Below are 17,055 nucleotides of genomic sequence, written 5' to 3' on the forward strand. Positions count from 1 at the left end.
ATTTGCACAGAAAAAAAAATATTTGTATTGGGTGATTCATCGTTTGGATGAATATGTTGCAATAAGGAGAGCAGCGCCTATTCCCGATCCATCTTCTGCTACCCTGAGAACCACATTTTGGGCAATCTCCTCCCCTAATATATCTGTGATGGCTTCATTCATATATTCCCTAAATATTGAATAATTCGTATAAAGGCCCCTCTCAATTGCGACAACTGATCTCTTTGGTTTGCCTTTGGCTCTTCCACTAGCCACGCCACTGATCCCATCTCTTCCTATTTTTTTTAGTATACCGATTATTCCGGCTGCAGTTAACCTAGCAGCCCTTCTGGTAACTATGTCGCAGACTCTCACAACAAGCATTCTTGCTTTCAGAGAGATACCAGGCATCTGTTAAGATCCAGAAGAACATATTTATGATTACAACACAGAGCCATAATGCATATGCCAAAAAAGGAGCAATCATGGTGATGCCTTTACCTGAAATTGTTCTTCAAGTATCCTTCCAACTTCTCTTAAGTTAGGAGAATCATCTTCGTGCATCGCAGCCATCAAAGGTGTCCTGAATTATAGAGACGGAAAGTTATGGACTTGAGAATCTTTAGTTTTTTTTTTTTTAATTTGTGGGTACAGTGTTTTTACAAAATGGACGTTCATAACTCACTTGAAAAAATTTATTGTATCAACAATATATTTGAGAAATGATATGAAACGAAAAAAAAGAGAGAATGAGAAAATAAGAAAAGAAGGAAGATATGGGAGGATAAAAAAAAACTCTTTCTATTTTAAGAGATACGAAGAGCTAATAGCTCGAAGTACAAAAATTCGATAGGGTTTCTAGTTTTAGAATGCTCTATCAATCTTCCTTCCTTCCTCTTTTATAGATCTCTTGTACATTGAATTCCTCAACCACCTAATTAATGAGCCATAATTTACCAAAACTCAAGCACAAATTACAATAAATATTAAATTCATAGTACATTGTGATTTGGTGGTTTCAAATTTTCTTAATTATTTTAAGATATGAACCATTTTCCTGAAATTTGATAAGGTTCAACTTAAAATTTATTATCTTGGAACTTGGGAGCATTTAATGCTCACCATGCACTATATCAGAAAATATGTTTTATCTCACTTGATTGAGATAAAATCTAAAACTTAGAGAAAATATTATTGTTCTTCCAACGCAAGAATTATCAGTAATGCACACTCCCAAGAATCACAAGAATTATTAGGGTAAAGCAAAGTGTCACATGTGACTTTCTGAAAACCATATTGCATTTTGTTACAAGAAATTATGCATAATAGGAATTGTGACAAGAATTTATCAGAATGAAACACCTAAACTTGTATATCTAAGAAAGTTTTCTTCTAGATGCAGGAAATGATAAAGATTCACTCCGCCAGAAAATATGTGAAGATGCTATTATAAATAATCTGCATGCATGATTTTGTGATGCTGTATCACCAATGACATACCTCAAGATAAATGGTACTGACAGATGATATGCAGATTCTCCAAAAATATCTGACTCCTCCGCAATCCTATGAAGTACCCTTCTAACAATTTCACCCAAATACATCCCTGAAATCATTTTCTCAAAACCCTGAAACGAGGCAAACCATGTCAAATGGTCTCTCAATTGTAGAAATTGGAAGTAAAATTTAATCAAAATGAATAAAATTTCAGGAAACCTACTTGCTCATTTCGGTTTGGACTTTCGTCATCCAGAGCAATATCATAAGATGTCTTTGGAAGATGTGCTGACCAGAAGTTTCCCCACTCCATGTTGACAACCTAATCAGCACATAAATGGGTATGTAAGCAAACTACAAAACTCATGCAAAAACTCTATAACTCAAAAATCATGCAACTTGAATTTAAACTAAAAGATACCATGCCTCCACAGTTTGTAAGAAGGCCTTGCGACTTAATAAGTGCATCAGATCGCTCAACATAGCATGCATTGGTGCCTGTTCCAATTATCACTGCAGCAACAGTGTCTTTATCATAATAATGGCCAAGAGCTAATGTGCCTACAGTATCATTCACCTGCATAAATGGACATAATGTAAAGCCCACTAAAGTTACTTAGGCGGCATACTTACTCCACTGTTCTTGAAGTGCTAGAAAAACATGAGCAATTTGAGAAGTCATTAACTGGAGAAAAAGGATAAGTGGAAGGGATTGGATTAATTTCCATGAAATTCTAGAAAAATCCATTTCTATAAAGTTTTTGCAGATTAAAAACGCATTAAGCACACTTTCATTTTTAGAAAAATTGTGATTATCTGCTTATCACTGAACTGGAAATTATTAAATTTATCATAATGGTGCCATAAAGTTCCATATATTATCTCTTAGAGTTGATACATTTTAGAGAACAAATACAAGCCACTATAATTTCCATAAATGAATTACTTAATCTGAAAGAGAACTTAGACACAGCAGTTAGTGAACATAATAAATCTGATAATCAGGAGCTAGTTATGACAAATAATTTTGTTTCAAAATATATTACTCATAAATTTTTTTTCCAAAGATATATCCAAAAGAGAGGCCAACTGGGGGCAGTTGGGAAGACATTCAATTAGAAATTAAAAGTAGAATGAGGTCATTGCCCCCCTCACCATGCTTCCACTCCATCCTTGTATGTGTACCTTAAATAAGCTCTAAATACATCTTACTATTTCTGTTCACTTTTGTTTGGTTTACATTGAAAACTTTACAAGGAGACGCATTTAACAACTACTAATACACAAAAGTAACAATTTCAGGTACAACTTGATTATAATAATGACTAAACATGGCTTTGAGCGAATGCAGATTAAGGCTGTTGCACACAAGCAGAAAAAAATATTACAGCAGTTACTTCTGTATTCTTTTAATGTGATTCCACAAATCAGGAAAATTTGTTAGGAAAAAAGAGGATTATGAAACCGTACCAAAGCTCCCACCCGCATATTCAATCCATTTCTTGACATGGCTTCCTCTAAACACCGCGAAACATCTTTTCCAACCTAAATTGCAAAGGTGAAGTTAGTAGGCTCTTATAAATACTTGTGTGAATTTTAATGATGAAAAGGCGAAGAAAGCATATGCTCACCCTCTTCAATCAACCAAAATAAGGTATATATGGAAAAGCACACTATAAAATGAGCTACTAGATTAGTTTATGCCAAGAGTATAAATCATACTCTAACGTACCATTATTTAATGTAAAGAAGTTCATTTAATGTAACAAGTCAAACTTCATCATAGTTATTAGTTCACATGAAAAGAATTTCTAGACCCATCCTCATTCATAAATATTTAAAAATAACAATAGAAGTTAGCAATGTAATGCACAACTGGCATAAAGTACAAGTTCCATGGGAAAAAAAATCTAAAATTACAAGTAATTTAATGTTAATCAACTTAAATTCTCATTTACAAGTTGTTGATTTATAATTTCACAAAGGCTATGTTGTTCTGAAGTAAATTTTAGAGCACCATAAACAACAAAATCTAGCACTCATGTCAAAAGCATCAAAATAAGCTAACTAATAAAATACAAGTTTTAAAAAGTTCTTAAGAATTAAAAGACTGCTGCTAGTTCTTTTTTAATCAGCAATAGGAACCAAAAAAAATCATTGATCCAAGATATAGAAAAGAAACACAATGATGATATCTCAACACATGGCACTCTCTACAATTTGATGAATAAAAATCAGAATCATGGTCCATTAACATGCACAAACTTGAACATTAATGCTTATGTAAATGCAAAACCAATTTAACAACCCGAAGTGTATGGTATTTATTTTCTGTTAGCAGTCACATAGATAGCCTTGAGACATGTTAAAATTACTTTAAGTCTTGCACAACAAATATCTCGTCAAAAGGATTTTCAGTCTAAGTTCGCTATATAAGAGCTCATCATGGTGTTCGGGGAATCAATTGATTATACTCAAAATATAGAAGCTGTATAAAATATATGCATTAATATTCAATAACTTTAACAGCAAATAGAACATTGTAGATTGTGTTCATTAACAAATTGTTCAAGTATAGATGTTAGAAGATACCATGCAGGATCAGTTACAACTTACAACCACTACCAAAGTTGCCAAAAAATAGAGTATGTAGATCAAATAATTTCGTTGCCCTTAAATTTAACCAGAACAGTTATCAGGAATTTGAACATATACTCATGGTGAAAAGTCAACTTACAACATCTTCAATTGCAAATCCTTTCGTCCATTTGATAAGAACACCTGAAGAAATAGACAATTGCCTGATAGGAAAAGAAAATGTAAAACCAAGTTCCTTCCTCTCATCTGGTACTTGATCGATACCATTTTCCTCTCGTTCAACAAATTCTTTTAATGTCAAAGAAATAAAATCAAAAAGTTCCTGTATACAAAGATAACAGAATAAACTGTTATATAACCAACACATGAAGCTAAATAGTTGAAAAAAAGCCACAGTTACCTCACTTGTACTGGATGCCAATTCCTGGGGAATCTGATGTTGTTCAACTTTGTGGTTTATGATCTTAGACCCTCTACCACCAAGTTGAATTCTCAAGACTTGGCAAGTAGTAGCTCCTAAATCAAGAGCATAATATATTCCATCTTCATCCCTGCTTAACCAGAGATTTTCATTAGCAACAAACAATCATTTTTAAAGAGCAATAAAACAAGTCATTTATAAAAGAACAATAAAAGAAGTCTTCTTACGAAGCAAAAGATACATATTCCCTTATAAAAGAAAGAAAATGCAACAGCCCATGGAAAATTATAATGGTAAATCAATGCTTAGACAGTGCTAATGCTGCTCGACTATCCTTGCAAAAGAGCTTAAATGGCAATAAACAGTTCTCCAATCTTTGTGTATCAAGATAAAGAATCAAGCATCTTCCTAGTCCTACTTTCAGTCATTCTAGCCTTCTAAGGTAGATAGTGTACCCAAAGAATACATGTATGTAAGTCATCCGTGCAGCAACCCGATTATCCCCTTCAGCCACCAGATAAAATGAAATGCATGCTTGAAGAGATTAGAACAGAATTTCAAATTTATCAACAAAACAAGATATCAAACTAAAAAAGAAAAGTAGAAACTGACAATAATACTACAAAGATGATAGTGGTGCAAATCCATAATAATGAATGTACTGATAACCAAAACAAAACAACACTTGGGCTTTATAACTTAAAGAAAAGATCTCATCAGTGTGATGAGAGCTATCATCAGACGAGGGACCGAAAAATGAACATTGTCCCAATAAGCTATAGTTACCTATAAAGTAGAAGTTGAGACAAATAGCTTATAAATTGGTTTAGACAATGCGTACAGTACAGAGATACATATTAGCCCACCAACTAATATTGCATGGTATCATTGAAAAATAATAAAAAGAACCAAGTGGTATCAAATTGTATGGTCCATTATTGGTGCTTTGTCAGACCAGCACCAGACAATATGCTGCTGTCCAGCTAGTGTTACCATGTCATAAGTCTATCGTAATAATTTCAAAGAGGCATCATTGTGTTATGCATACAGAATCAATACAACCCATGTTCAAGCCAGTGTGAATTCAATTTATTGAAATGGTCTTCTTTGATTTGAAGTAATTTAATTCCATATTTAGAAATATTTAAGTGATATCAATATGATCTAAAATGACATTTTGGTTATATATGGGTTAGTTCCTAATTTCAGTGTTTATTTAGTTAGTTCCAGATTGCTAAACCACGAGTTCAGGATAGGTAGGAGATGCAATAAGTGCTTGCTCAAACTATGGCTGAAAATACCAATTAATACTGGTCCATTATCAGTTTCAACAACACTATTAAACTGATACAATATTAGTATATTAGGCAGTCTCCTGGACTACACCATCCGCTAAAATTTGTTCCACCATTCAGTATCATGAAAATAAAAATAAAAAGATATATACCGAATGATACTGAACCATATGATCCTCTACCAATTCTTGGTTGGTCTGATAAGATATATACTAGTCTGATTGGATTATGAAGCCACAGCTAAAAGCCTAATTGCTTACTATAAATTGATTGGAATTAGGGACAAGCAAAAAGATAAAATCCATACAACCTGCTCTTGCCTATCATAATGGACATAATGTAACAGAAATATTTACTTTTAAATCCAATTGCAATTCATCAAAATCATTCTTTGGTTGATGCACCGATACAGTATGCCAGCTTAATGTGAAATTAATCAACAAATTACTTATATTATTACTACAAATTATTTGGTGGCTGACAATCATTGTTCCAGTAAATTTTCATGAATACCTCTTAACAGGAGCTATTCAAACTTATGATTTTATATGCAATATTGTGCTACATAAGTTGGAAGCTACTAATAATGGTTCCATAATGTCATGAGATTTTTGCAATGCCTATCACACCTGTTATGAAGGGTCTTTAAACCTTATTGGTACACCCCCAAAATCTTTTGGAAATAGTTTCTTTTTCTTTGTGAATGTTGAGCATTTAATGACGGACAAGAAGAAAAACTGAAGTTCGAAGAGGGAATATCGTGGTCAAATATTTAAATAAAGGCTTTTGTCAATCCAACTTGATTAATTGATTAATTCATTTTATATTGAATATATATCTGAAGGGGACAATGTAAGCATGTGGACAGGTGCACACATTAAGTAGATGGCCAGACACGAGCATGTGGATGCAACATGAAACTATTTAATCTTTTTATGAAGAAATAGAGGTATGCTAATGAATGTAAACAGTGCTTTAAAGAGCATACTGATGATCCTACTCATCTAGGTACCCCATATATATATATATATATATATATATATATATATATATATATATATATATATATATATATATATATATATATATATATATGTGTGTGTGTGTGTGTGTGTGTGTGTGTGTGTGTATATATATATATACATATACATATACATATATATATATATATACATACATACATACATATATATATATACATACATATATATAATTAATTTTTTTCATCAACTATAACTAGCAAAGAATTAGACATACAAGACTGAGTTCAAGTTGGAAAAGGGTATACGCAAACATTGTCAAATCAATTATTTATTTAAGAATTATATAATTAATACAATCATTACAAGCCAACAAGGAAATTGACATGAGAGTGTCTAATTTACTACAATCTAATCGTATGAATCTTGATTATGATATGGTATTTTTTTCAGCCAACAATGATGCCTCATAATCTTTTAACTCAGCCCACTCAAATATGACAGCTCATCAGTATATTCCCTGCACAAAGTTAAAGTTGTTTCAAGGTGCTTTTCTTCATGACAAGGAATGCATTAAAGGAGTTGGTTAGCAGCTGTGAACATGTCTTCATGACCAAGGAATGCATTAAAGAAGTTGGTTAGCAGCTGTAAACACTTAATTTCGAAATTCCCTATGCATGAAGGGTTGTTTCATGCACTACTATTTATTTTGGTGTTTAGAACTTAGCAAGAACTTTAGAAACTGATAATAACTTGGCAAAAGCTCTCTTGGAGAACTCCCTTAAACTCTGTATCTCTTGAATGCGTCCTTGAGTGGTGAGTCTTTTGATTTCTGTTCTGTATCCTCGTTTATAATCCTTGGGATGGTGAATTTCTGTATCCCTTTGTGATTTTAACTTGGTGGTGAACTATTTTTCGATCTTCTTTAAGTTTTATCGTGAGTTCGTGTCTTTTCTATTCAAAACATTCATTCCAGCAAATACAACTGTACTGTGACTTTTCTTCAAGAGTTCGTTCTTTGTCTACTGTGACATTTTCTATCCGAGAAACGGTTGCATCGGTTTCCTTTCGAAATCAATTTTGCATTTTACCCTCCCATATATATATAATATAATATAATATAATATAACTCGGCGACGCGACATCGCCTCGTTTATATATATATATATATATATACTTTTATTATTATTTTTCGTTCTGCCCGGTAGCGAGCGGTCTGCGTACCGGTATGTCGTCGGACCGATACATACCGCCCGTACCGGGCGGTATCATTCGATATTGCCTACCTTGGTTTGGTATCAAAGCTAAAGGCTAGAGATCATGGTAAGGCGGAATGGAAAAGATATAGTTGGAGAAGATAACGACTATGAAAATGATGTTGAGTCATTGAGACTGCAGCTACGAAGATTGCTGCGTAATCTACAAGAAAAGAATGAAATAATCGAAGAACTTTAAAGTAGACAAAACCAACATAAAAATGATGTCCATGAATATCCTTCTGATGAAGATACACCTCCTCTCTCAAGGGAGTCGAGAAGATGTCGAACAAGAAATGAAATCCAAGACGAGTGACAGAATAAATATAACCCAAGATTGGAGATTCCAGAGTTTGAAGGTAAAATAAATGTTGATGACTTTATCGATTGGCTTAATACAGTAGAAAGAATTTTCGATTTTCATGAACCACCAGAATAAAAGAAGGTCAAACTTGTGGCACCCAAAATCAGACGGAATGCATCTTTTTTATGGGAAAATCTGAAAAAACAAAGAGAACGCGAGGGGAAGAGTAAAATCGTGTCATGGGAAAAAAATGAAAAGGGAGCTGAAGAGAAAATATTTACCTCACAATTATAGGCAAGAGATATTTCTCAAAATCCATGATTTCAAGCAAAAAGATCTTAGTATGGAGTACACTGCAGAATTCGATAATCTGATGTTAAAAGGAGAGTTTGTGGAACCGGAAGAGCAAACCATTGCAAGATGCTTAGGAGGTCTGAAGTATGAGATTGCTAAAGTTGTTCAACTGCAGCCATATTAGTCGTTAAATGATGTGAGCAAGCTGACATTAAAAGTTGAAAAGCAACAGAAGTTTGAAAAGAGTTCTCGGTACGACTCAAAATAAAGCTATACAAAAGGAGGAAGTTCCAAGCCTACTGTCCAAAGCAAGGTGATCTCGAAGGTGCAAGAAAAGGGTGAAGAATCTGCTAGCGGCAAAAAAAAGCCTAATTCTTCTACCCCAAGTGGTAAAAAATGCTTCAAATGTCATGGTTTTGGGCATATTGCTTTAGATTGTCCAAATAGGAGGATTGTAACTTTGGTTGAAGATCATAGTGATGGAGGAGAAGACGAAGCTGACGACGAACCAAAATATGATGAAGATGAGGAAGATGTTACTTATGCAGATCATGGTTTGTCTATTGTATTGCAACGTAGCCTGCAAGTGTCTTATGTGGCCGATGATGAAAGTTGGGTACGAAAAAACGTGTTTCGCACTAAATGCACTTCTCTTGGCAAGGTGTGCTTGGTGATCATCGATAGCGGCAGTTTTGAGAGCGTGGTTTCTTTGGAGATGGTGCAGAAGCTGAAGTTGGACACAATCCCTCATCCACATCCATATCAATTATGTTGTTTGCAAAAAGGAAATGACAATTAAAAGATGTTTAGTTTCATTTTCTATTGGCAAGTATTATAAAGACAAAGTGTGGTGTGATGTTGCTCCTATGGATGCTTGTTATTTGCTGTTGGGAAGACCTTAGCATTATGATAGAAGGGTGTTGTATGATGGTTATAAACATACTTATTCTTTTAAGGTGAATGAAAAGAAGATTATCTTAGCTCCATTACAACCTTCCGAAGTCAATACACCAAAGAAGGAAGTTAGTGCTTTTATGTCTTATAATGAATGCAAATGTGAATTAGACAAGGGTGGTTATGTTTTGGCCTTAATGGTAGTAGAGAAGAACGAACAACATAAGGAGACATCGGAAATCATGCAACCAATCCTAGAGGAATTTCAAGATGTTATACCAGAAGAGATTCCATATGGCCTTCCACCTTTGAGAGACATTCAACATCACATTGATATTTTTTCGAGGGCTGTTCTACCTAATAAGGTTGCGTACAGAATGAGTCCCAAGGAACATGAAGAAATTCAAAGGTAAGCTAATGAATTAGTGAAAAAGGGGTTAATACGAGAGAGCATGAGTCCTTGTACAGTTTCCGCCTTGTTAGTGCCTAAGAAGGATGGTTCTTGGAGAATGTGCGTGGACAACCGCACCATCAACAAAATCACAGTGGACTATCGTTTTCCTATTCCAAGATTAAATGATTTACTTGATCAATTATGTGGTGCTTCTATTTTCTCTAAAATTGATTTGAGGAGTGGCTATCACCAAATAAGAATGAGGCCCGGAGATGAGTGGAAAACAACATTTAAAACTAGAGAAGGCTTATATGAATGGTTGGTTATGTCATTTGGGCTATCTAATACTCCTAGCACTTTCATGAGATTTATGAATCACATACTTAAGCCATTCATTAGAATATTTATTGTAGTTTACTTTGATGATATACTGGTGTACAACAAGAGCGAAGAGGAGCATATGAATCATTTGAAAGAAATCTTTCCTATTTTGAGGCAACAAAAGCTTTATGCTAATCTAACGAAGTGTGATTTCTTTACATCTAATGTTGTGTTTTTGGGGTATGTTGTTTCAAAAGATGGAATCATTATGGATCAAATTAAGGTACAAGCTATTTTCAGTTGGCCAACACCTGCTTCATTGCATGATGTGAGGAGTTTCCATGGCTTAACTTCTTTTTACAGAAGATTCATCAAGAGTTTCAGCTCTATTGTCGCTCCAATCATCGAATGTCTGAAATGTGATAAATTCAAATGGACTAATGTGGCTAATGATGCTTTTGAGCTTTTAAAAAGAAAGGTGACCGAAGCTCCTATCTTAGTTCTACCAAATTTTGACAATGTGTTTGAGATTGAATGTGATACATCTAATGTGGGAATTGGTGTTGTTTTGAGTCAAGACGGAAAGCCGATTGCATTTTTTAGTGAGAAGCTAAATGATACAAGAAGGAAATATTTTACCTATGATAAAGAGTTCTATGCCGAGCTTTATCTCATTGGATTCAGTACTTTCTTGCCAAGTCATTTGTGCTATATTCAGATCATGAAGCATTAAAATTCATAAATCACTAACACAAGCTAAACAAGAGGCATACAGCTTGGGTAGAGTTTTTGCAATATTATAACTATACAATTAAGCACAAATATGGTGTTCAAAATGTGGTTGCTGACGCATTGAGCAGAAAGCATTCTTTATTATCAGCAATGGAAGTCAAAGTTGTTGGATTTGAGACGTTCAAAGATCTTTATGAGAATGATATGGATTTCGGCTCAATATGGCAGAATTGCAAATTAGGTTCCTTTCAACAATTTTTTATCTTTGATGGTTTTCTTTTTCGAGCTAATGCTTTATGTGTTCCATCTTGTTTTTTGAGACAAGTAATTTTAGCTGAAGCTCATGGTGGTGTTTTGGGTGGATATTTCAGTAGAGATACGTCTTTAGCTCTTATTCAATCAAACTTCTATTAGCCTAAGATGTTTAGAGATGTGGAAAGACATGTAAAGCAATGCCGAGTGTGTCATTTGGCAAAAACAAGAAGTCAAAATTCTGGATTGTACACTCCATTGCCTATACCAAATGTTCCATGGGAGGAAGTGAGTCTTGATTTCGTTTTGGTACTGCCAAGAACTCAAAGGAACAAGGATTCTATCATGGTTGTTGTTGACAGATTTTTAAAAATATCTCACTTTGTTCCTTGCAATAAATCGAATGATACATCTCATATTGCTGATTTGTATTTTAAGGAGATTGTTAAATTACATGGTATTCTAAGAACTATGGTATCTGATCGAGATTCAAAATTTGTTAGTCATTTTTGGAGAACTCTTTGGAGGAAGCTAGGTACTTCTTTGAATTTCAGCAGCTCGCATCATCCACAAACCGATGGGCAAACTTAGGTAACGAACAGAAGCTTGAGAAATTTGCTTAGAAGCTATGTTGACAAGAATATTAAGCAGTGGGATCTTATTCTTCCACAAATTGAGTTTGCCTACAATCGTTCTATCCATCATAGTATCGGTAAGAGTCCTTTTGAGGTTGTTTATTTTGCTAATCCTGCTAGTCCTTTGGACTTAATCCCTCATTCTACAACAAAGCAATTTAGTGAAGATGTTGATGAAAGAGCTAAACAGATAAAGAAGCTGCATGAGGGTGTGAAAGCAACCATTGAGAAGCAAAATGAGAGATACATGCATGCTGCCAACAAACACAGAAAACATGTGGAGTTTAATGCAGGTGATTTGGTCTGGATTCATCTAAGGAAGGAGAGGTTTCCACCGGGCAAATTTGGAAAACTAAAATCAAAGACTGATGGTCCTTTCAAGGTGCTTAAGAGAATTGACAAAAATACTTATGAAATTGAGCTACCTGAAGATTACGGAGTATCCTCAACATTTAATATGGCTGATATAAGTCCTTTTTATAATCATGTTGATGAATTAAACAAGGACTTGAGGACAAGTCTTTTTCAACCGGGGGAGATTGACACGGGAGTGTCTAATTTACTACAATCTGATCATATGAACCTTGATTATGATATGGTATTTTTTTCAGCCAACAATGATGCCTCATAATCTTTAACTCAGCCCACTCAAATATGACAGCTCATCAGCATATTCCCTGCACGAAGTTAAAGTTGTTTCAAGGTGCTTTTCTTCATGACAAGGAATGCATTAAAGGAGTTGGTTAGCGGCTGTAAACACTTAATTTCGAAATTCCCTATGCATGAAGGGTTGTTTCATGCACTACTATTTATTTTGGTGTTTGGGACTTAGAAAGAACTTTAGAAACTGATAATAACTTAGCAGAAGCTCTTTTGGAGAACTCCCTTAAACTCTGTATCTCTTGGATGCGTCCTTGAGTGGTGAGTCTTTTGATTTCTGTTCTGTATCCTTGTTTAAAATCCTTGGGGTGGTGAATTTCTGTATCCTTTTGTGATTTTAACTTGGTGGTGAACTATTTTTCGATCTTCTTTAAGTTTTATCGTGAGTTCGTGCATTTTTTATTCAAAACACTCATTCCAGCAAATACAACTGTACTACGACTTTTCTTCAAAAGTTCGTTCTTTGTCTACTGTGACATTTTCTATCTGAGAAACCGTTGCATCAGTTTCCTTTAGAAATTCATTCTGCATTTTACCCTCCCCGGTATCAGAAATAAATGACAACAAATGGTCAAAGGTCCAAGAAATCGATATATTGTATCCAGGCTTCTGTATAACAACGACAAATATCAACATAACAACAAAATAAAAAAAAAACTCAAATGCATGTTTCACCAATATAGATAATATATATGATAGGAGTTATGCGCCTCTTGTGTCGACTTTGGTATGTTCATTACTAGTCTAGGTGCAGAAAGTGAAGATCACTTCACTCACTTCGAGCATGTGCCAATTCAGGTCTGATTGAAATATTTGACCACTTAAACTAATAAACTTTATTCTAAGTTCCTACATAAATTACTATTTCAAACTCCATAGAACCCTAATTCACACAGAGAGGGAACAATCAACATCGACGAACATAGATTAATTTTCATGGACAATCATTGACAATTAGCAAACAAGATATTTGTTAGTTCTCCACTACTCTTCCCTTTTAACCATCTATCTTTTCCTCATTCTCCAATACTCTCAACTAATGACTTGGTTGGTGTTACTATCCTTTGTCTAGATGAATGATGCAACAATTTGTTGTTCATCTGGCCAATTGCGACAAGTATGGTTGATGTTGTTGCTTGTCTGACAAACATTGGCAGTATCTCTCTTGTAAATGATGTTATTGCTACAACCTCTAGTCTATGTTTTTATCGTAGTAGTAAATATTTTCCTCAGAGTTTCGGAAAAAATATGACTTGCTTCATTAAAATGCACACTTCTTTGTCTCTTGAATTTGGTGTTCATGAGACTTAGAGCCCCTTTAAGTACTGTGCTTTTCTCTGTCAAATGATGCACACAAACCATTAAACACCAAATATCTACTTCTATCTATAAGTCAAAACTTTCACTTGTTTTGGACTCTATTACTTAAAATCGGGATTCTATTTCTCAAACATAATCCCTTTCCTGAACTGTCATCACGGAGCCAATCTCAAATAAGGATCAGGATTCAAAATATAGAAAGGACTAACTGCTGTTAGTTCCAAACACTGCAATAGCCTCATATATCCTTAAGGAAGTTTGAATGCAAAACAGGAATTCCTTAATAGATCAAATTTCATATGTCCAATGTACTTAACCATCTAACAGTACATTTAATCTAGGATTCACATTCAGAAAGCACAGGTCCGCCAGCTGCCATATGATTTCCATCATCACTACCAGATGACTCAACCAGAATGCTTCCATAAGAGGGAAGCAAGAAAGAGAGAGAGAGAGAGAGAGAGAGAGAGAGAGAGAGAGAGAGAGAGAGAGAGAGATGGATAAAAACTATGAATTGTCATTGACCAAAAAAATATGTATATGTATTAACAGAGACATTTTCATGTCTCCAATGTCCTATCCACAAATCTATCCAACCTTTCTTCTTAGCATCTCATCACCGGCAATGCTCATGAACTAATACAAAAAAGTTGGCCACACGCTTGGTTCTTTTATAAGGGACAGCCTGCAGCTATAAAAGTCCATAAAAAAGGGCCAAGAGACACCCTTCCACCACAGCCACCACCATACTCCTCTTTATTAAGAGCAGACTAACCTGGAAGGTTTACCCCAACAAAGGTGAAATTTCAACAGCTGGATCATATGCCAGCTGACTCTATTCTTCCAGAGTAACAGAACTGAAATAAGACCATCAGCAAACTATCCAGAGTTAATCCTAACTGCCCAACAATAGAACTTTTGAATCAACCGAAATAACAAATTTGTCCCGTCTTTTGGGACTTCTACTCATTCAACTTGTATGTGTTACTAATTGGTCATGACTCAGCTCAAGATCTATACCCACCACAACCTTCTCTATATGATTGTACATATCAGATAGTCCTTCATTCATGCAACATAATTCCGCATATGCAAAGGTCTCCTTTGAAGACAAGACTGATATGCAAGGTAGTTACCTGATTACTATTTCTTTTGGGTCGAAATTTCAGAACATGTAATGAAAACTAGGGAAATTGAGTTCATGGCTCATGCTGCATTGTCTCCAGTGAAACATTGTATCTCCATATTGTCTCCTTGGGAAATCAGATACACAGACACATCCATCTCATATTCTTGTGTCCACGTACCTACAACTGTGTTGCAAACAAATAGTGGGAATTGGGTGACCTTAATATTTTAAAGTGATTAAAATTAGTATTTAAAAAAATCAAGATAGAACAAGTTAATCGATCACAATATAAAAGAATATGGAAAGAATATCAGCACAAATTCCTCTCGTTCTCTTGGGATCAGGACCATGTCATACTGAAAGCTCTGGTATCTTGGAGCATGTAAACGGAACACTATTCCTTCTTTTCCCTACCTTTCACGAGACTAATATACAAAAACCAACGCATTTATGCAAAGATGTAAGACAATAATATCAGACCCCTACCATTACGCAATTCATTAAAGAGTGAATAAAACACAAGAAGGAAACATATAGATATTAAAGAGTGAATACATTAGAAATCTATCTAGCAAACTGAAGAAAATAAAACAAGAATCACAACAAAAAGCAACATTCCACAAGAAGTAACAACAAAAATAATAATACAACAACCTTAGCACGTGCAAAATTCCAACTTGGTTCACCCCCATAACACCAAAGCAAACTAAAACGCAAGCACATTCATTGAAGCAAACATTAAAAGCTCGCATCTACATCACGGAGAGAAAACAATCGCATCGACCGAGGAATCCCAATAGAAACACGAACAACCCAAACTCTCCAAGATCTTTACCGGCACGAGAAGAACAGGAAACCGAAGCATCTCCTTCCGTGAACAAAACAAAAAGACGGAGAAAAGAAAATAAGACAACAACGAGGGAAGCGGGATGCGATTACCCATCGGGGAGCGTCTCGACGAAGGTGAGCAGCATCTTGAGCTTACTCCCTCCATCGGAGGCGAGCCCAGCGTACATCTCGACGGCCATGGCGTCCACCACTTGGCGCAGCCTCCCGACCGGGGTGGCGCAACCCTCTTCGAACCCCTCCACCACCGCCACCGCCCGCCCCCACCGCAACCAGCTCCGCGCCCTCCGTCTCACCAGCGCCGCCGCGATCGCGCACGTCACCACCGCGCACCCCACCGCCACCCCCAACCCCACCCTCCCCATCCCGCGTCCTCCCGCTCCCCCACCGTGCTCCTCACTCCATCCACCGGCACGGACACCACGGAGGCCGCCGGCGGAGGAGATGAAGCGTTTGCTAGCGCGCCGATGAGCGAAAGAGGAATGGAACAGAGAAAGCGACCGCTAAAGAGAACGCGAGCGACAAAGAGAGAGAGAGAGAGAGCGACCGAGCGAGCGCAGAGGGGAGGGTATGGAGTGGTTTATTTACAGGTGAGTTTTGCGCTTTAATTAATTGGTTAATTAATTAGTTAATCCCTTTTTAAGGGCAGGGCAACATTGAAAATTTCAAATGTAAGCGTTGCAATGCGCAGCGGAGTGCGTGCTCCGTGCGCCTTCCTTTCCCCTCAGCATTCAAAATGACTAATACGCCCCTGTTCCCTTCACGAAATATCGGATGTGGACAGCTGGGCTGGCGTTTGACTCGTGTCGGTTGTGGACCTCTGACGACGGGGCCCCCCCACCCCTCTCCCTTTCCACCGTCCCTTATATCGGCTCCCGTTTAGGACAGGGACGTCGCGGTTATTTGCGATGATGCCACCGAATCAAATTGGGACCTCCATATCACCTTGGGGAACGAATGATGGGACCCGGTGATAGATACAGTAATTAAGGAACTGCTTCGCTCGGTAAATCTCATCCCTACGTGCTCTGATGACATTTGTTCATTGTTTCTTTTCTCCCAACTCGTAATTAAAAACATAGTGCTGCTTGTCACATCATATCAAATCATATCATTCCCAACAAATCGCTGTATACGTACTTCTTGGTGATTCCCATGCCCAGCCTTTTAACTTCAATTACTTGCTTTTATCTTCCTGACTCATCATATATATCCAGCCCCATCAGCGAAGGGTAGAAAGGGAAAGGA

At 36.1% G+C, this 17,055-nt stretch overlaps 1 protein-coding gene across 1 annotated transcript; it reads right to left on the reverse strand.

Moving 5' to 3' along the window:
* Positions 1 to 21: 21 nt before the first annotated feature.
* LOC135587323 (hexokinase-3-like) lies at positions 22 to 16,364 on the reverse strand. The gene is made up of 9 exons (XM_065078582.1): positions 15,901 to 16,364; positions 4,475 to 4,625; positions 4,214 to 4,396; positions 2,947 to 3,021; positions 1,898 to 2,053; positions 1,700 to 1,798; positions 1,480 to 1,607; positions 481 to 562; positions 22 to 390 (listed from the first exon to the last, which is right to left on the reverse strand). The coding sequence occupies exons 1-9, from the start codon at positions 16,170 to 16,172 to the stop codon at positions 37 to 39; spliced, it is 1,500 nt and encodes a 499-aa protein (XP_064934654.1). The 5' UTR covers positions 16,173 to 16,364; the 3' UTR covers positions 22 to 36.
* Positions 16,365 to 17,055: the final 691 nt, after the last annotated feature.

Source organism: Musa acuminata, chromosome BXJ1-8, assembly GCF_036884655.1.
Source record: "Musa acuminata AAA Group cultivar baxijiao chromosome BXJ1-8, Cavendish_Baxijiao_AAA, whole genome shotgun sequence".
Classification (NCBI taxonomy): Eukaryota; Viridiplantae; Streptophyta; class Magnoliopsida; order Zingiberales; family Musaceae; genus Musa; species Musa acuminata.